The following is a 20589-nucleotide window of genomic DNA, read 5'->3' as shown; positions in this document are numbered from 1 at the left end:
CATTCTCCTCGGGGCTTCCACACTTGCCTCTTCTAAAAGGAGTATTCTTTTGCCTAGGAGATCTTCGACCTGCTGCACCTTCTTCCGAGCATCTTCTTTCACTCGCTGAAGTTCAGAGCCACCTGCCTCAGCCAGGCTCTCAACTGCTTTGCTGCAAAAAGAGGCAAAAGCATGACCTGCATGAGGGTGACGGACAGACGGTAACATCAGCCGCCCCAAAGAGACAAGGCGTGCTTGTTGGTCACTTCAGTGCTAAGTCTTTTTATTATTAATTTTATTTTTATTATTATTATTTGTAACTCAAAAACACAGATAATGCAATATATAAATGTATCAATCAATATGTTGTACACCTTAAATTTACACAATGTTGATGTCAATTATATCTCAAATTTTAAAATATACATATAATAACAAGTAAAAGATTCATCTATAATCTTATCAACCAGAATAACTAAGTTAACATTTTAACAGTCTTTCATTTTCTACAAAAATAAAACCGTACAATGCATATCTGTCATCTGATTTTATTACTTAATACACTATAAACATCCTTTGTGTCAATAAACACAAATCTACATCATTCTTAAGGGCTACATATTAATTCACTGGTGAAATGTACTGTAATAAATCAAATCAATCCCCTGTTTTTACAACATTTAGATGGTTCCTGATTTTATACATTTGTCTGGTAATACTTATTAAGCTCTCAGAATAGTGCCTGTACAAAGCAGATATTCAAACAAATGTTAGTGTTATGTTTACCAACATAAGCAATGTTATGGTAAAAGCATCCTTGTATGTATACTATCCAGTGATTTCCTTAGGGTCACTTCCTAAAAAGAGAATTTCTGGGTCATAGGGGAGAGTGGGTTTGACAAGCCAACGTACAAAGGAGCGTATGCAACAAAAATCAATCTGAGGGATTAAGGGTTTGTATGCTTCATCTTCTGCCAACTGGAGGGGAAAACATTTTCAACAGAGCATGATCAATCTACGTGAACACCAGCTACCATGCAGGGCACAAGAAGCCCACACGCCAAGGTACTCTAACGTAAAATGCAGAGTTCACCCTGCTGCGGCACCACAGAATATTCTCTCCACTTGGCAAGCAGTGGTATGGACAGCGCACTAAAATCAGACAGAGGACCACAGTCACTGATGCCTTTCACTTTGGTTCTCCCCAAAAGAAAAACTATCAAGTTATGAATTTGGGAGACATAGACTCCAAGCAGTTCTCATCAGATTTCTCAAATGATTGCAGGCTTCCAGGAGGCAGAATAACAAAGGAAATGGCTCCACCTAAAGCTGGCTTCTCCGAAGAACTGCAACAGAACAAATCTAGTCAGCACAAGCCTCCCGTGCCCTACTTTAGGGGGATATACAATTTTTTCAACCAAGAGCCATGTGACCAGACCTCACACACATGCACAGGCCATGTGAATTTGTGCCTGAGAACAATACAAATTCAAGAGAGCCATACTTGCTGTCCAAGTCCCAAATATGAGCCGCCTGCAAATAAAGACTTTATTCATATCTTGTTTCCTTTCACCAATAAGCCTTCAGAAGGCCCCAGTGTCATGATATCACTTTAATGGAATTCAATGTGAACAACTGAAAAGAAAGAACATAGACTATGAAGCTGAACAGATTTGCTTCCAAATTTTTACTCTAATATGTCCTCAGTGTGACTCTGGGTAAATGACCTCTTATACCTCAGTTTCCTCATTTGGAAAATGAGACCTACCCCTTGGAAATGAAGAGCTGACACGTGTGGAGGTTCAGCCCGGGGACCTTTCCTCTCATCTGATAGCGCACACCAACCAGCTGCTGGCCCTGAGGCCATGACAGCACCGGCCCCCAGGGATGCTGAGAGGGCCCTCGCCCTACCCCTGAGCCAAGAACAGATCATCTGCTGGCCTGAACCAAGACCACCACTGCCACTTTCTGATTAATGCCATGGAATGTCCTCACCCTCTCCCCCCTCAGCTCACTTGTTGATCAGTACGGTCTGGAATTCACAGTGATTCACAGTCATTTCTGTCGCTCCTCAAGAGGCATTATACATGGCTGAAAGAATTCTGGACTGAAGATTTCCCTTCCTGAGCCATGGATACAGCATTTTTCCAGTCCTGAATTTCCACTAATCAGCACAAATGTTTTACCCTTTACCCCTGAGCTTTGTCAAGCCTCCTCTGGAAAATGGTTCACTCTATTATCTATTGATAATGGACCCCACCCAGCAAGCGGCTCTCTCCTATCAGCCCAAATTCAGCCTTTGTTGTCTACAGTCAGAAGCGTATACATTGTCAAGAGGCTGGCTACAATTTTTACCAAGTACTGGCATTATTCAACTTGTTTGCATTTTAGTTATACTAATAAAATATATTCCCAACAATAAATGTTCCAACTTTTCATTTATCATCTCTGTATTTTACAGTTACTGTAGCAATAAAATTTACACTCAGCAGTATGGTGCAATTTTCCTCTACTAATGGAATTACTATTTTTGTTTGTGTTTTAAAGCTACAGAGATAAAATTTACTCCCGAAGATATGTCTGCTTTTGTTTTTAATGCCCCCTCATTGTAACGGATAAATATAACAATGGAAAGCCAGCACCCATGTTTGTTTATTCCAGAGCAAGTAACAGTGGGCTCCAGGGCCCCATCAGTCCCAGCTCTGTTACCAGCTCCCGCAAGTCCCTGCATTCCTCTAGTCTCTGCTCTCTTCACTCAAATGAGTGTTACTGGCTGCCTCACATCATTGCTGGAAAATCAGATACAATAAAGGATGTCAAGTGCCAGGTGCACAGTCTAGGGCAAACTAAGATCTCAATAAATGGTAGTTTCCCCACCAACCCTTTCTTTCCTTATAGAAAATCGGGGCAACAGATGCGAGAGACAGCAAGACCCAAAGGGAGGAAAGGTTGAGAGCCACTGGTCTAATCCAGCTTTCCTCCCTGTACATGAAAGAACCTGCCATAAACACCAGCCTCACTACCCTTAAACCACCACCATTTCCTTTGATTCTTTCCTTTCTAATTAAAGTTCTTTAGGAAAAACACAGGCTTTTCCTGTGACAGGTCCCATATCACCCACCCCACCTCCCAAAAAAACAACCATAAAACTGAAAAAGGCAGTTGAGGGCATTAATAAAAATATTTTTCCATCAACAAATATGTACCACACACACTGCTTGGTGCTGGGCAGTTAGGGGTAAGGGAAAGGCAGATATATGGTAGCCACTGTACATATACTGCGGTAGGTAATATACACAAGGGCCTAGAGCAGCTGAGAAACCAAGGCTCAGGGGCACAGACCTGCCTACAGGCAGAGCCAGCCCAGGGTCCCTACCCTTTCCACTGGCCCCATGCTCCACTGGAGGAGAACAGGCTCTTGGCCTTAGATGTGTAATGCTACCGGAGAAATGAGAACCACACACACAAAAATAAAAAAAGAACTATGAAACCTAGTCCTGGACAGTAAGTCAGGGGCCGGCGGGGCTGGAGCTCTAAGCCCAGGTCTGCCCCTCCTAGCTGAGTGGGGTCAGTCATGCTCCTTCCCTTCTCCAGTCCTGACTCCTCCCGGTAGAAGGAGGTTTTCTTCAAGATCTGTCTAGCTCCCAGGATAATAGAATGCAAATGGAGGTGAACTAGTTTTAAAAACTGAGAAGTGCTACACACATATGGGATTGTCATTTAATGCCAGAGAAGTCTGTGAAGAGATGTGAGATGTGGGCTACAGGCAGCCACCATTCAGCATGAGCCTTTACGTACACAGAGAAGGCAACCAGAGAGGCGTGTGGGCTGGGAGGGGATGGGGAGCGGAGGAGGTCTGCCCAGGCCAAGCGAGAGCGGCAGCAACAGAATATCTGCAGTAACAGAATATCTGCAGTATCTGGGAACTGTGTTTGGGATAAACAGTTGGCAGACAGAAAGCCAATGCAGTTAAGTCACTGAGAACATTCCTAAACAGAGCTCATGATCTTAACCTCTGAACCCGGGGTCATCCTTAACATCGCCCTTCCTGTCCATTCCGGAGTCCCACTGATTGTGCTCCCTAAACGTCTTTGCGATCCAAGTCCCCCACTAATCTGCCACCAAAGCACTAGCCTATCCTAACTGGTCTCCCTGTTCCCACTTATGTCTCTCTACAAAACATTTCCCACTCAGCACTCAGAGTGACCTTTTAAAAAACAAAACTCTGATTGTGTCAGTTGCTTAAGACCCATGACTGCTTTCCATTGATCTTAAAGACCAAAATCTCTAATGTGGCCTCAAGACCCTGCAAGACAAGACCAAGATCCCCTAGCCTTGTCATAATTCCCCAGACCTGCAGAGCCCCTTCTACTTGGGCGCCCCTTCCCCACCCGGTCACCTAGGTAACTCCTCCTCCCCCCACCGTTCTCATCTCAGATGCCACTTCCTTGGTCCCCCTTCCCATCTAGGTATCTGTATGTATACATCTACTCCTGCTGCTATCAACTCAGAGCTCCCTTTATTTTTCTCATAGCTCTTTTCCCAATATGTGCTCACATATTTATTATTCCAAGTATTTTATCACCATACCCCTTGTAGAATGTGAGCCCCATGCATCTGTCTGGATCACCACTGCTTCCCCAGGTACCTAGTCCAGTACAGTACACAAAAGATGCTTAATAAATTATTTTATGCATAAATTAATAAAGCTGGTCAGACCAAAATGGGCCCTTAACAACAGTGTGGGCAAGTTGGGGAATCCACACACGTGCACATGTGCCAACACCCCAGCCTGCGTGTTGGTACTGAGCAGTGCCAGCCTTTTTGTGTTAAGGTTTACCTGTCTACCTACCTGGCTAAACACAAGTGCTAGCCAAGGCCTGCAGAAGGCAGGCCACTGAATAGGAAACAGACCAAATTCCACTACTTATTTCCAGGCTTGGTAAAATAAATTTGACTTTCTGCCCAGAGAATGATGTGCTTCTAAAAAAAAAAAACTACACACAATAGCAACCCAGCAAAAACAAAACTTTGTTAATCTAGTTCATTTATGTATTAACTCATTCACGCACTCAGAAACTATCATGTCTGCAAGGTCAGCATAACCCAGAGAGGCCTGGGCCGGGGAACCTCTCACCTACTCAAAGCCAAGAGCAGTCCAACTTCCAGCTGCTGGCCGCGTTAAATGAAAAGAATGATGGGGCCCAGCCCAGGGCCGTGCAGCTGAGCCCCACACCAGGCACTCCACGCTCCCGGGCCACGATATCCAGCAGCAGCTCTGCTGCCATGACAACTGGAGCATTTCCACACAAGCTTCCAGCCAGACCCTTGGTGGGTCAGCCCCGGGAAGCCTTATTCCACTCTCAGCAAGCAAACGCAGCGCACTCTGGTGTCCCCGCTGTCCCCACAAAGGCCCTGTCGCCGCGCCTCCATGACACTCTGTTAGGAGTGCTGTACAGCAAGTAGTCTCTGATGAGGGCCTGAAGAAAGGGATGACTCTCTTCAAACCCTCAGAATGTGGCAGAATTATGTAATAATGTTTATGAGTAAATAAATAACCAACTGAGGCACAGAATGTATCTTCTGAACTGTGCTTATTATTCAATAAATATTTTAATTAATTAAAAGAATAGTTTTCAAATGTTTTTTTAAGCAGTGGAGCCCCTCTTTTAAACAAAATATTACAAGGGACCCTCGTGCATAAAAGAGATACAAAAATGAGTTACTCGGGTGGAAGCCCACCCTCTGCCCCCCTACCTCACCACGAGAGTTTCTCAGGACCCCTCGAAGCCCTCGGGCTCTTACGGCCATGAAAATGAACGACCTAATTAGATAACTAACAACATGGATGGATCTTGCAAACATAGTGCTGAGGAAAGCGGCCAGACACAGAAGGGTGCATGCACAGTACATGATTCCATCTCTACAAAGTTCAAAAACAGTCAGCTCTAAGCAACGGTGACACCAGTGGTTATCTTTGTGGGAAAAGGTAAGTTCTAGGAGCACAAAGGGGACTTCTTGGGGCCTGGTGATATTCAGGCTTCTGATCTGGCTGTGACCCCAAGGCGTGTTTGCTTAATAAAATTCATCATGCTATACATTCCAGACCTGCTCATTTTTCCTAGAAATATGTTATACTTTAAAGGTTTGGGGAAAAAGAATTAAATAAAATAAAAAACCTCCTTGGGCTCCTCAAAGCCCAGCTGGAGAACAAGTGGCTCAGAAAGCACAAGGTTCTATTTTACTGGCCCACCTGGCAGCCACCATCAGGACCTCTGGGCAACTTGCAAACTTGGGACAGGGTGGCAGATACTCACGAGGCTTTGATGAGCAGCTGCTCTCTCTCTTGCAGCTCCCACTTCAGAGTCTCTACTTCCACCTTAAGCTCAATGTTCTTCCAGACATGATAAAGAAAAGAGAAACAGTATGAACTATAGGATATATGAAAGTTACAGCCGGGAAACGGCATTCAGCTTGGACCGACTACACAATGCTTGTAACACGCAGATATTAGATTCAAAACCTCATTAGCCTCAGGGCACAGGGAAAAGGGAATTATTAAATACTGGTGGTCTCAAAAGAAAGCCCTGGATTTCTCAAGACTTGGAACAATTATGTAAATTTTCCAAGCTTCTAACCAGCCAGAGCATTCAAACATTGAGGCATAAATGTCATACAAGTGAGGCTGATTTAAAAATTGTTTGTCCTCCACCAAGCAAATTTACAAGCAATTCTGCTTTTACCACTCTAATGCAATTATTTCTGGTTGTTTACAATCACGTGCGATGGCTACAGCAGCGGGAATATGTTAACCGTTCAAAAAAAAACTAAAACATGCAGATGGGTAAGTGGGAGGCCGCATCACTGCCTGTCTCGTTTCAATGTAAGATTTCAGGGTACTCAACTTACAAAAGAGCCACAGCCACCTGGGGCGGACTGTGCATGAGGGCCACCACAGAGTTCTCCAACCACCTGCTTCTTAACTGACCAAAATGAAGGGAGTCACACGTGGTCTTGGGCTTGTACCTCATAAGGGAATCCAAAGACAGAATCTTTGGCAAAAGGATCGCAGCATGAGACAGTGGGGCAGCGGCAGACTTCTCAAACCTCTGCACCAGTGGGCCCCAGACACAATATTAGATGAATTCACATAGTAGAGGCTGGGGTCTGAGTGCACAGTTTACAGAGACTGCTATAAATTCAAGATTTAAATCTTGCTGTTTCAACAATTCCTGTCAGCTTTACATTCTACTCCATAACACGTGTATTATTTTAAGTAAAAGTAATATTTCCAGTAAAATTTACAACTTTGGAGAATATGCCTCCCTCCTTTCTGCCAAGCAGCCCAAGGGGAACAAGTATTCCAGGTTGAAAAGTCAGCCAGAAAGGAAAGGTCATGGGTTTGGAACCAAAAGAACGCGAGTTCCAATTCTGCCTCCCCTCTTCGGCAGGAGAAAACAGCAGCAAGTCAGGGGAGGCCTCTTCATTGACTCCTTCACGTCACTTCACCTGTGACAGGCCAAGCACGGGGCCACACACAGAGGCCACTGAGGGAGCCCGGGCAGCCCCAGGCCCTGCCTTCAGGCTCTCACTGAGTAACTGTCCCGGGGAGGACAAGGCCAGGAGCTGAGAGCAGTGTTTCTCCTGTCGGGACTCTCAAGTGTCAAGTGAAAAACACAAAGCCCACTGACATGGGGAATCTGAGGGCTAACTACTAACTAATGAGAAAGCCAAGAAGATGGGACTCAGGCGGGGAAAGACAAATACCAAATGACAGCACGAATTTGTGGGATGTAACAGCACAGCAGAACTGAAGGAGCAAAACAGCAGCAGACCCACAGACTCCAAGAAGGGACTAGCGGTTACCAAAGGGAAGTGGTTAGGGGAGGGTGGGGGGGAGGGAGGGAGAAGGGGATTGAAGGGCATTATAATTGGCACACATGGTGGGGGGTCAAGAGGAAGACAGTATAGCACAGAGAGGACAAGTAGTGACTCTGTGGCATCTTACTATGCTGATGGACAGTGACTGCAATGGGGTGTGTGGGGTGAGGACTTCATAATATGAGTGAATGTTGCAAACGCAATGTTGCTCATGTGAAACCTTCATAAGATTGTAATCAATGATACTTTAATAAAAAAAAAGAAGAACACAGGGCCCAAAATGTGTTTTTTCTTCACTGTCAATGATAGGAGCTAAACAAGTCATCTGTGAAGCCTAACTTTTTCGAGAAGAAGCTGATCTTTGCATAAAGGGCACTGAATGACAATGTACAACGTCTTCAAGTGTGGTTTTGTGAAAACTGTAGAAATACCTTCCAAACAGCAGATTCCTTTTCCAGCTCTCAGAAGGGCAGAGCTTCAACGTAAGGGCTCATGTCCCATATTTTAAATCCTTTGCTTTCTGATGAACCAACTGCACCCCAACCCATAAATTTCAAAGAATAGATAGCTAATGGGTCCACTAGACTATTTTTCTCAAGACAAATACCTCAAGTGATAAATGTATACACATGGTGATCATAATTCCCAAACCAAAAATCAAGACAGCTTATAAGCATAAAATGAAATATTATAAATAAGAAGCTCTTAAGCCACTACGAAGAAAAGGTACCCAAGATATTAAGGAAAAGTACAAGATGCAAAATAGGAACACACTTGCATTTATGTAAAAAGGGGATTTATACACATGCACACACACCTGCTTGTATATACATAAAATTTCTCTGCTTAAAGAATCAGTGAAAGCCAGGCAGAAAAAGATAAGTATCAAATAATTTCACTCATCTGTGGAGTATAAGGACAAAGAAAAAAAAAAAAAAACTGAAGGAACAGAATAGCCGCAGACTCACAGAACCTAAGAATGGACTAACAGTTACCAAAGGGAGAGGGACTGGGGAGGATAGGTGGGAAGGGAGGGATATGGGTGACAAAGGGGGCATTACTATTAGCAGACATAATGTAGGGGGTGGGGGGCACGGGAAGGGCTGTACAACATGGAGAAAACAAGTAGTGATTCTATAGCATCTTACTACACTGATGGACAGTGACTGCAATGGGGTATGTGGGGGAGGGGACTTGATGATGGGGGGAGTCTAGTAAACATAATGCTGCTCATGTAATTGTAGATTAATGATACAAAAAAATAAAGAATCAATGATACTGGTTGGAGCAAGGGGACTAGGAGACAAGGGTGGAAGACAGTCTTTTCAATATATGTCTTTTATGTTTTTTGAATTTTGCACTATGTACACCTATCCAAAAACTTAAAATTGAAATAAAACATCCATTAAATCAGGTCATCTATTCAGAGAACGGAAAAAGATAGCTGAAAACAATGAGGTAGGCAGACCTGGGTTTAAAATCCACCTCACATAGTAGCTATATGATATCAAGCCAAGTTCTTGAGCCGCCCTGAGCTTCCATGTTCTCTCCTGCGAGATGTGGATATTCTCTGCACAAGAGTGTCTGGAGAATTAAAATCAGATGATGAATGTACAAATGCGCAGAATAGCGCCTGACAAAGAGCAGGCAGTTAGCACGTTTTGGCTCCCCATCACCATAGAAGTTATGAGACACATGACAACAATACTTACATATAAAATGTTTTAGGCTATTGGTTTTTCTTTAAAATTTTGACTGTATCACCACTCCCTTCCAGAAAAGGGATCATACTTGTTGTCTTTCACCCCCACACTGCAGGGGAGAAAAAAAAAACTGTGTCTTAAGGGACAAGGGAGCTTTTCAGTTCTTGAATAGGGCTCCAAAGTACAGTACAATCCCTCTCCAAGACAAGTCTATTTAAGTTCATCTGCCACTGAAACCCAAGGAGAGTTCTTTTTCCTCCTTCAGAAGTTTCCACTGGTGTAAACTTCAGAAAAGATGGAAAAATTCCCAGGCCAAGGGCTAATCTACTAAAGAAAGCCAAGAAATGGGCACTGAAATATTGTTTGTACTCACGCCTTTCACAAGGGCCAAGTTTTTTTTTTCAACTTTCAGCACCAAGGTTTGTTTTCTGACAGAGACCTCCAGGTCAAGACTTCAGAGGGGAACAGACTTTTTATCTGATAGTATAAGCAAGCACACAAGGAATACAGAGGAGTCCTATCACAGAAAAACTGACAATTCTAACTTTGAGCTGCCAATGGAAGCCTCAATGAGACAATGATGGTAATTGTCAAGCACTGACAGTGTGCTGGGGCTTTGCATCTGTCATCTCATTCTCATCCACACAAATAACCCTATGACAGAGGGATTAGCAGCTAAGTCTGAAAGCTAGCCCAGAGAGCTGAAGTGAATGACTTACAGTTACACAACTTAGCTGGTAACTGTAAGGATTCAATCCAAAGACATTCTACCACTTCACTGTCTTTGTCTAAATCATAAATAATTTTAAAAGGCAGCTGAGATTAAGATAGTGAATCAGAATTCTGACTTTAAACAGAGAGAGACTCCCTTAAAATTCATCTTGTGTCTTTTTGTTTAATATTAAGGTCATCCTATTATCTTGATGCTCCCCATAACCAATTCAAACTAAATGAAAGGAGCTCTGTCTATTCATGCTAACTCTGAGAACAAATACTAATCCAATTTCTGCTCGGGATGACTATAAGAACAGATACCAGGCATGGGAGTGAGAAGTGGGACACTCACAGCTTTATAGATGTGTTCAGTGGGGCCATCAAATGCCTGTTGCATTCTTTCTTCCAGGAAATAGATGCGAAGCTTTAGGTTAAAGTTTTCTTTCTTCAGTTCAGTAATTTGCTGGAAAATAAACATAGAAGGGTTATCAAAGGTCTAAGAGATGGTACCTGCACTATTCCCCAGCTTAAGATACACATGAACTGAAATGTTAAATACTACAGAACTAGCTTACCTTTGCTTCAACTGTACCAAACCAGAATTGAGAGGTTCCCATTGGCCAAATTTAGGACAATTTGAGCACTGGAATGAACAATGACTGAGTAAAGAAAGATTTCATGACTCCACACTGATAACAAGTAAAGAAGTAAATAAAGAAAGGGAAGAGACAGGAAGGGAAGGAAGAGGGTAATCTCTTCTTTACAGAAGAAATCCAATTTAAAAAAATGAAGAAATAGGAACAGAAAGTCACCACTATACAATCACTATAGTAATAGATGATTCAGGTAAGAATCATCAATGCTAAAACCATTCAATGAAAGATCACTGGAGAAGATGACATTCACCCAGTTTCACCAGATGGCTTATTAACCGCAAAAGGAAACAGTACCTTTACAATTTAGAAACCCAGTAGGCACCACCTTAATCCAAAGGGCGTATTAAATATTACCACTAGTGAGATAAACTGACATGCCATGCCTCCTAAAATAAAATCACTGAAAGTAAACAACTTCATTTAAAATGTTTCTGCCCATCACCTTTAACCTGCACCTTACCAAGAAGGGTCATTCAGACAAATTCAGATTGAAGGACATTCTGCACAACAACAGGCCCAGACTCTGAAAATCTTAAGGACAATCTTAAGGCAAAAAGGGTTGGGGTACTCTTCTCAGTAAATGGAAGTAATAGAGACATGACTTCCTAGGTATAATGAAATCCTACCGTAAATCTTGAATTTAAAAAAAAAAGCTATATGGGGATAAGTGAGGAAATGTGAATAACAACCTTACATTAGATAATAGTATATGATTTTGCAGGAGAATATTCTAAGAGATCCATGCTAAAGTCTTTAAGGGTGCTGTAATGACATTTAAACTTTCTAATTCATGGGGAGAGAGGGAAAAAGAGATAAAGCAAATGTAGCAATATATTAACTGATGAATCTAGGTGTAGAATGTATGGTTGTTTGTTGTACTATTTTGCAACTTTCCCAGAGATTTAAAATTTGTCAAAAGTTGGAGGGAAAAAAAGTATAAATAAAGAGAACTGATATTTACCAAGACACTATTATATAACAGATACTGAGCTAGGTAATTTGTATACAATATCTCATTCCCTGAAACTACTCTGGAAAAATATTATCCCCATTACACACATGATCAAAAATCGTACCACCAGTGACTCGTACCCGACTCTGTCTGACACTAGTGACCATAATCTGTTCACTAAATCTTACTGCCTATAGAAAATACATGATTTTTTGGTTGGGTTCGTCCAGCAAGCTTTTTCAAGCAGGCTAACCAAAGAAATGAAATCAAACTACGTCTCTGCCTATAATGGACTTAAACTAGAAATCAATAATAGATTTTTCAGGAAAATCCCCAAATACTTAGAAATTGAACAACAGATTTCTAAACAATCCACAGGTCAAAGAAGTCTCAAGGGAAATCAGAAGACACTGAATTACATGAAAATAAAAACACTATAAAATTTATAGGATGCAGTTAAAGTAGTACTTGGGGTAAATCTATACTATTAAATGCTTTAGAAAAGCAGAAAGGTCTCAGATCAACAATCTAAACTTCTACCTTAAGAAATCATAAAACAGCAAAACAAACCCAAAGCAAAGAGAATGAAGAATAAAGATAAGAGCAGAAATCAATGAATTGGAAAACAGAAAAACAATCAAGAAAAAGATTTAGAGAGACGGTTCTTTCAAATGATCGATGAAATTGATATCCCTCTAGCAAGACTGGCAAAGAAAAAAGGAAGGTGCACATTACCAATATCAAGAATGAAAGAGGGGTTATCACTACAGACCCTACAGAAATTTTAAAAGGACAGTAAGAGAATAATGCATACAACTCTATGCACATCAATTGGACAACTTAGATGAAATAAAACAATTCCCTGAAAGGCACAAATAGTCAATTCACCAGAGAAGAAACAGAAATAACCTGAATAGTCTAACATCTATTTTTTTAAATTTAATTTATAACTTAAAACCTCCCAAAAGAGAAAATTTCAGATCAAGATGATTTCAGTAGCAATTTCTACCAAATTCTTACAGGAGAAATAGCACCAGTTTGAATAATCTCTTCCAGAAAATAGAATATTAAAGAACTTTCCTTCTTCATTTTATGAAGGTAGCATTATCCTGATACCAAAACCAGACAAAAACATTACAAGAAAACCACAGACTAAATCCTTCATCAACATAGACACAAAAATCCTCAAATAAATTTTAGCAAACTGAAAAAACAGATTAATATATCATGAGTGGTGTTTATCTCAAGAATAAGGGTAATCCAAAAGTCAACCCATGTAATCCATCTATCTAAAAGACAAAAGAAAAAATATGTATGATTATATCAATCGATGCAGAAAAGCCATTTGACAGAACCCAACATCCACTCAAGATAAAAAACTCAGCAAACCAGGAATTAAAGGAAACATCCTTAATCTCCTAAAGGGAGTCTACAAAAAATCATACATCTACAAAAAAAATATTTAATTAAAGATGAAACGCTGAATGCCATTCCCCTAACATCGGGAATAAAGAAAAGGTATCTGCTCTTAACAACTCCTATTCAACACTGTATTCCAAGCCCTAGGCAGTGCAATAAGGCAAGGGAGAAAAACAAAAGGAATCCAGATCGGAAAGGAAGAAATAAAACCATCCCTATTTGGCATCGAAAAGACTAAGAACAACAAATGCTGGCAAGGATGCAGAGGAAGGGGAACCCTCCTACACTGCTGGTGCGAATGTAAACTAGTTTAACCATCGTAGAAAGCAATATGGAGGTTCCTCAAAAAACTAAAAATAGAAATACCATTTGACTCAGGAATTCCACTTCTGGGAATTTACCCAAAGAATACAACTTCTCAGATTCAAAAAGACATAAGCACCCCTATGTTTATCGCAGCACTACTTACAATAACCAAGATATGGAAGCAACCTAAGTGTCCATCAGTAGATGAATGGATAAAGAAGATGTCGTACATATATACAATAGAACACTATTCAGCCATAAGAAAGAAACAAATCCTACCATTTGCAACAACATGGATGGAGCTAGAGGGTATTATGCTCAGTGAAATAAGCCAGGTGGAGAAAGACAAATACCAAATGATTTCCCTCATTTGTGGAATATAACAATGAAGCAAAACTGAAGGAACAAAACAGCAGCAAACTCAGACTCCAAGAAGGGACTAGCACTTACCAAAGGGGAGGTCGGGTGGAGAGGGAGGGAGAAGGGGATTGAGGGGTATTATGATTGGCACACATGGTGTGGGGGGGATCATGGGGAAGACAGTGTAGCACAGAGAAGACAAGTAGTGACTGTGTGGCATCTTACTACACTGATGGACAGTGACTGCAATGGGGTATCGGGGGAGACTCAATAACATGGGTGAATGTAGTAACTGAAAGGGTATCTCGCCACAACCCTCCTTACCCCAGAACAACTCAGGAGACACGGGCCCACGCAAGACATTTTATTACCTGAAAGAGAAAATGGCTGCCCCCAGAGAGAGGGAGCAGCAGCTCGTGGGTGAGGAAGCGCATTTTTAAGGAGTAGGGGTAGGGTGTGTTCTGCATTGGTGATTGGATCTTAAAGCGTGGGCGATGGTGGGTGGTGATTGGATCTTAAGGGGTGGAGTCTTAGCACGCCAGAATCTGCCTTCAGTAACCACATTGTTTTCATGTGAAACCATCATAAGAGTTTACTATCAGTAATACCTTAATAAAAAAAAAAATCCCTATTTGCAGGTAATATGATCATCTATGCAGAAAATCCTAAGGAATCTACAAAAAAGTGCTCCCAGAATTCTTAAGTGAGTTTAGCAAAGTCAACGTGCAAATGCCAATCATATTTGAATATACTAGCAACAAACAACTGGAAATGGATAATTTATTAAATACCATTTACAGTACCTGCCAAGAAAAGAAATTTTTAAGTATAAATCTAATAAATCATTATGAGTTTGTTTAAAACCACAAAAGCTGATGAAATCAAGCTCTGCTAGAACAAAGCAGAGTTCTTAGCTATAACATCAAAGGCATGATCCAGGAAGAAAAAAATTTGTTTTTGGTGAGTAAATTGGGCTTCATCAAAATTTAAAATGTTTGCTTTAAAAGACACAGTGTTAAGAGGATGAATAGACAAGCTACATACTGGGAGAAAATATCTGCTAATCACAATTCCAACACAGGAACTGTATCTAGAATACATAAGTAACTCCCAAAATGTAACCATTAAAAAAAAAAACAACCCAATTTTTTGAAAACAGGCCTAAGATTTTAGAAGAAGCTTCACAATGAAGATACACAGATGACAAATAAGCACAGGAAAAGATTTTCAACATGTTTAGCCATTAGGAAAATGCAAATTAAAACTACAATGAGATACCACTACCCACACCTATTAGGATAGCTAAAATTAAAAAAAACCAATTTGACAATACCGAATGCTGAGGAGGATGTGGAGCATGGATTTCTCATACTCTGCTGAGGGGGATGCAAAATGGCACAAACACTCTGGAAAACAGTTTGGCAATTTCTCACCAAAAAAAAAAAATACACACCATATGACTCAGCAATTCCAGTCCTAGGTATTTACCCCAGACAAATAAGAACCTATGTTCACTTAAAAACCTGCACGTGAATGTTTACTGAGCCTTTATTAATAATTACCAAAACTTGGAAGGAACCCAAATGTTCTTCAAAGGGTCAATCAATACGCCCTTATAAAGGCATGATACTCAACCGCTATGATGATGCACACAACGTGAATGAGCTGCAAAGACATTATGGTGAGGGAAAGAGGCTAGCCTCAAAAGATTACATCCTGTACGATTCCATTTACATGACAACTGGAAAAAGCAAACTTATAGGGACTGAGAACAGAGCCACTGGTTCACCACAGGTTTGGGGTGAAAAGCGAGTTTGACCACAGAGATAACACATGGGAATTTCCTGGCATTATGGAACTCTTCTATGTTCTCATTGTCATGATGGTTACAAAACTTAGAGCTGTACTGCATATCCCAAAAAACTATTAAAAAATAAATATATATATATATACACATATATATATCTTGATTATGACAGAGGTTACAAGGAAATATACATTTGTCAAAACCCACCCAACACTTAAAATTGGTAACTTTTATTTTATGTTAATTATACCTCAATAAAATTGATTTAAAAATAACTAAAATGAAATGCAGCAGAATAATAGCTGTACTTGAATGCTAGTACATCCCCAGATATATACACTCACTGGGTTTTTTTTTTTAAGCATTTCCAAAAAGCACAGCATATAATACTTTAATAAACATACTTTTATGACTAGATAAAAGAAAATGATAAGCATACTGTACATTAAGTATGTTTTCAAACTGTGTGTCCTTGGCCCTCTTGTTAACACTTAAAATTTCGGTTTTTGTAGCTAACGAGAACAGCACAAGAAACAATTGGTTAGGTTCATTAAAGCCTCCTTTTAAATGTTTTAAGGTAACAGCACATAAAACATTCATTCAAACAAAAAAGTCTACCCCACCAGATGCTTCCTATAAAGAGAAACCTTATTCTATTACTCAGCTCTCAATCAAATATTTAGGGAGGTTGTTTAGAATGCCCACATTGTACACACTGGTACAATTCTTACAACACTTGAAAGAATATTTGTCCTATTTATAGGTAAAGAAGTAAAAAAAAAAAAAAAATACAGAGAGAGAGAGAAAGGTAAATAAGCCTTCACAAGGTCACTGCAAATGCCAGACAGGCCCAAATGAGTAAAATGAAATACAGGCACCATCTTTTCCACAATGCCAGCCTAGTTCTCTGCTTAATACCACCTTCCTCATAAACCTTTCGCTGACTACCCCCCCATCAGGATGGACTGGGGACCCTTTAAATGTTTCCACAAAATCTCTATTTTCTTTATCTACTTTATTTCTTTATCACAACACTACCATACAGCACTATACCAGCTGGTTACTTGACTTTCTACCCATCCCACCTCTAAGGGATCAGGAACCACACCTACCTTGCACATTCTAGTCTGAAACATAAGAGATGGTTACTAAATATCCACTGGTGACTGGATGGACACATTTAACATGAAGGCAATGTGATGCAAGGAGAGTCCCACAGGCTCCAGACAGAGTCAGACAGATCTGGTTCACATAACTCCACTGCATTTTACCACCTCCCTTAGAATAAAACTCTGCCCTGGCTGCGGGGAACCACGCGCCCCACTCCTGCCGCTAATCCAGCCGCATCATGTGCCGTCCTCTCCCTTGTCAGCGATGTTCCAGCCTCACCGGCCCCTTTTCTGGTCCTCAAATAGGCCACATCCCGTCTGCATGCACGACTCCTCCAGCAGGACTTGCCAGGGTGGCTCAGTCTCACTGTCCCCTCTCAGCTCAAAGATGTCTCTGCCTCGGAGAGGCCCTAACTACCCAACCTAAGGTGGTCCCCATCTCACCACCTCCACCCAGACACTCTTTACCACATAACTCTTTGTCCTGCTAGAACTTTTCACAATCAGTGTTCATCTTACTTATTTACACATTTAATATTTATTATGTTAATTATATGAACATAATCCACTGCTTGAGGTCAGGGACCTTATCTATCTGCTCATGACCGTTTCCCCTAAGGTTTCAGCCCAGTATATGGAACACAGGAGACACTCAAAATGACATTTGTTGAATGAATAAATCGATGAATGAATACAAGCTACCTTACCAGCTGTGGGATCTTATTCAAGTTCATTTTTCTGTGTGTTTCCATTCCTTTATGTATAAAAATTGGAATATATTACCTATGTTAGAAAGCTATTAAAAGGATGAAAAGAAATTAATGTTTAGTGTTCCACCTAGCACAGCACAGGAACTTAAAACATCTTCTTCTCATTTGTACTTTTCCCTTTAGAAGAAACAAACTCTAGGAAAAAAAAAACAAACTTGAACTGGAAAAACTGAAACCAGCTTCTCACACCATGGGAATAAATGCCCCAAAATATAAAACCCACTGAACACGACTGAGAAACTTAATGCTCCAAAGTCAGCTGATGCAAGGGCCATACTTGCCACGTGCCAGCCCTTGGTGCCCAAGTGTCACTGTGGAACTACAGCCATGTGCAATGGGAAACAACCCATGCATGATTGTGGGGTGGTGCTTCCCAAAACTGGAGAAGGGCCCCAGCTCAGCAGGACAGACCGAGTCACTGCTAACAGCCCTCTGCCTTCCACCCTCTCCCACTCCCTGTCAAAAGCCTGGCCTCACCTAGCGCTCCACCAATGGAAGAAAAACAAACACCAACAACATAAAAAACAATCTGGGCACCTTCAACCAGCTCAGCCTCAACTGGAATCTAAGTAAGGAGCCTAACTGGCTTCAGCCAACCTGCAAGAGCCTGGGCCTGCGAAGCTGAAGCCCAGCCGCCAGGAGGTCACCTTTGGATATGAGGCTGCAAGGGCTCCTGGAAAGGGCCCTGGGGGCAACAGACAAGCCCAATGCTGCCCCCTGGGAGCCTTGCGATCTTGGGAAAACTATTTAACATCTTTGAACCCCTACTGGCTCGTCTATATAAAATGAGTATAAAAATCAATTACCTCACAGGGGTTCTGTGACAACTACGTGAGCTAAAGCACCTGGCAGAGCCTGGCAGTTAGCAAGCAGTAAGCACAGGGTGGCTTCCAGAAGGAATCATTTCTCACTCAAACACTCAATAAGCAGATTTGGGGACAGCAATTTTTTTATCCTCTTTGAAGGTGCAAAAACTATTAGACCACTCACCTACACATCACAAAAACCATAAACTCCAAAGTTTGCCTCAGGTAAACACTACTACATCTAAGCTTATTCTACCAGCAGCAGTGAAGTAAACACCCTAAAATGAGGAAGATGCTGTGGAATTAGTTTCTGATTCCAATACTCTCCCCGGCGTCCCCAGTGTCCTCAAATCAAAAAGCCGTTACTAGACAAACATCTATTTATTAACAAACAATGCTGTAGCAATAACAGAACTTTAAAAGTGAACCCCAAACAACACTTGGAATATAACCACCTTATGAAATCAACTTTATATTCTTTTCAGCCTTTGCTCATAAATATCCATCTTTTGTAAAATTACAGTAACATAAGTGAATTTGTATATTCCATTGCTTCCCCTAATATTATATCTTAAATATTTTTCATGTTGTGGCAGAATTACACATAATTATCACTTAAAATGACTGCACCAAATTCACTGAAGTCACTCACAGTCAATTATTTAACCATTTCTCTACTGGGCATTTATGGATTCAGTGTGCTCTAGAGAAAAGCATAAGACCAGGTTTGAATTCTGCCTTCTTTTAGCTTCTCAGTCACACGAAACTCACCAGCAAGTCATTTAATCTCTTCAACCTCAGCTTCTTCATCTGTGAAATACCTTCATCGAACACGTTGCAAGAAACCAACAATAACAAACGTTAAATAAGATTCCCGTTCCCAATTTTTCATAATTATATACAATGTAGCAATAAGCACCTTCATGCACAGAGCTTTTCCTTCCACTGGACTAGTTCCTCAGGCTAAATTTCCCCAAAATAGATTATTGGGCTCAAGAGTAATATTATTTTGATGACTATCAAAATCTCTTTCCAAATGGCCTTCAAAAAGATTATAAAAATTTACACTGCCCAGCCCGCCATCTGGTCAGACTTTTGAAGGCATGGCCAGGATGTGCAGAGGTATGAGAGCAGAGAGCATTCAATCCAGTAAGCAGGAGACTATACCACCACGCGGATGAACCCCTGCACTTAACACTTACCAGACATCCCCACCCATCATAGCCAAACTTATCCCAAAGGCCGTCGGTGCAGTCAGGCCCCACCTTGCGCACAGCCAGCACCATGGAGAGTGGCTGTAACACCCACTCGGCCCACTGAGCACAGTCCTCGGCCACTTCCACTGACCCACGACCCAGGTGGTGCCTGCTCTCCTGTCTGGTTGTCAGCGCACTCCGTGTCCCCCCTTCACAGCCTCACCTTTCCCTCATTACTGCGTGCTCCCACCCTGATTACAAGCTCTAGCTCCCTCCAGCTATGCTATCTCTAGCCACTTTTCTAACAATAACAGCCGCTGGCTGAAGACCTGTGTTCCAGGCACTGTCCTAGCATGTAATTTAATCCTCACTACAACCCTGTGAGATAAATATGATTTTTCCTTTCTAGAAACAAACTATCTAAATTTACAGGTTTCATTTCTTTTTTTGAGAGGGCGTCTCTCATATTTATTGATCAAATGGTTGTTAACAACAATAAAATTCTGTATAGGGGACTCAATGCACAATCATTAATCAACCCCAAGCCTAATTCTCGTCAGTCTCCAATCTTCTGAAGCGTAACGAACAAGTTCTTACATGGTGAATAAATTCTTACATAGTGAATAAGTTCTTACATTGTGAACAGTACAAGAGCAGTCATCACAGAAACTTTCGGTTTTGATCATGCATTATGAACTATAAACAATCAGGTCAAATATGAATGTTCGTTTGATTTTTATACTTGACTTATATGTGAATCCTACATTTCTCCCTTATTATTATTATTTTATTTTTTTTGTAATAAAATGCTGAAGTGGTAGGTAGATGCAAGATAAAGGTAGAAAACATAGTTTAGTGCTGTAAGAGGGCAAATGTAGATGATCAGGTCTGTGCCTATAGACTAAGTATTAATCCAAGCTAGACAAGAGCA

The 20589-nt window shown here is 41.1% G+C and overlaps 1 protein-coding gene across 4 annotated transcripts in view; it reads right to left on the bottom strand.

Annotated features, from left to right (window-relative positions):
- The window catches only part of CDK5RAP2 (CDK5 regulatory subunit associated protein 2), a 173887-nt gene that overhangs the window by 140395 nt on the left and 12903 nt on the right, over positions 1-20589 (bottom strand). For 3 of the 4 annotated variants that reach the window (XM_073225524.1, XM_037022238.2, XM_037022236.2), the window contains exons 4-6: positions 10630-10740; positions 6297-6373; positions 28-151 (exon numbers count right to left, since the gene is read on the bottom strand). In XM_073225524.1, coding sequence (XP_073081625.1) covers positions 28-151; positions 6297-6373; positions 10630-10740 — 312 coding nt within the window. Of the gene's footprint in view, positions 1-27; positions 152-6296; positions 6374-10629; positions 10741-19233; positions 19288-20589 lie in introns of those variants that run through there. The other variant, XM_073225527.1, reaches the window with a different exon arrangement.

This window comes from Manis javanica, chromosome 2 (genome assembly GCF_040802235.1).
Source record: "Manis javanica isolate MJ-LG chromosome 2, MJ_LKY, whole genome shotgun sequence".
Lineage (NCBI taxonomy): Eukaryota > Metazoa > Chordata > Mammalia > Pholidota > Manidae > Manis > Manis javanica.
Note: the sequence above shows the minus strand (reverse complement) of the source record. Positions and strands in the feature narration are given on the sequence as shown.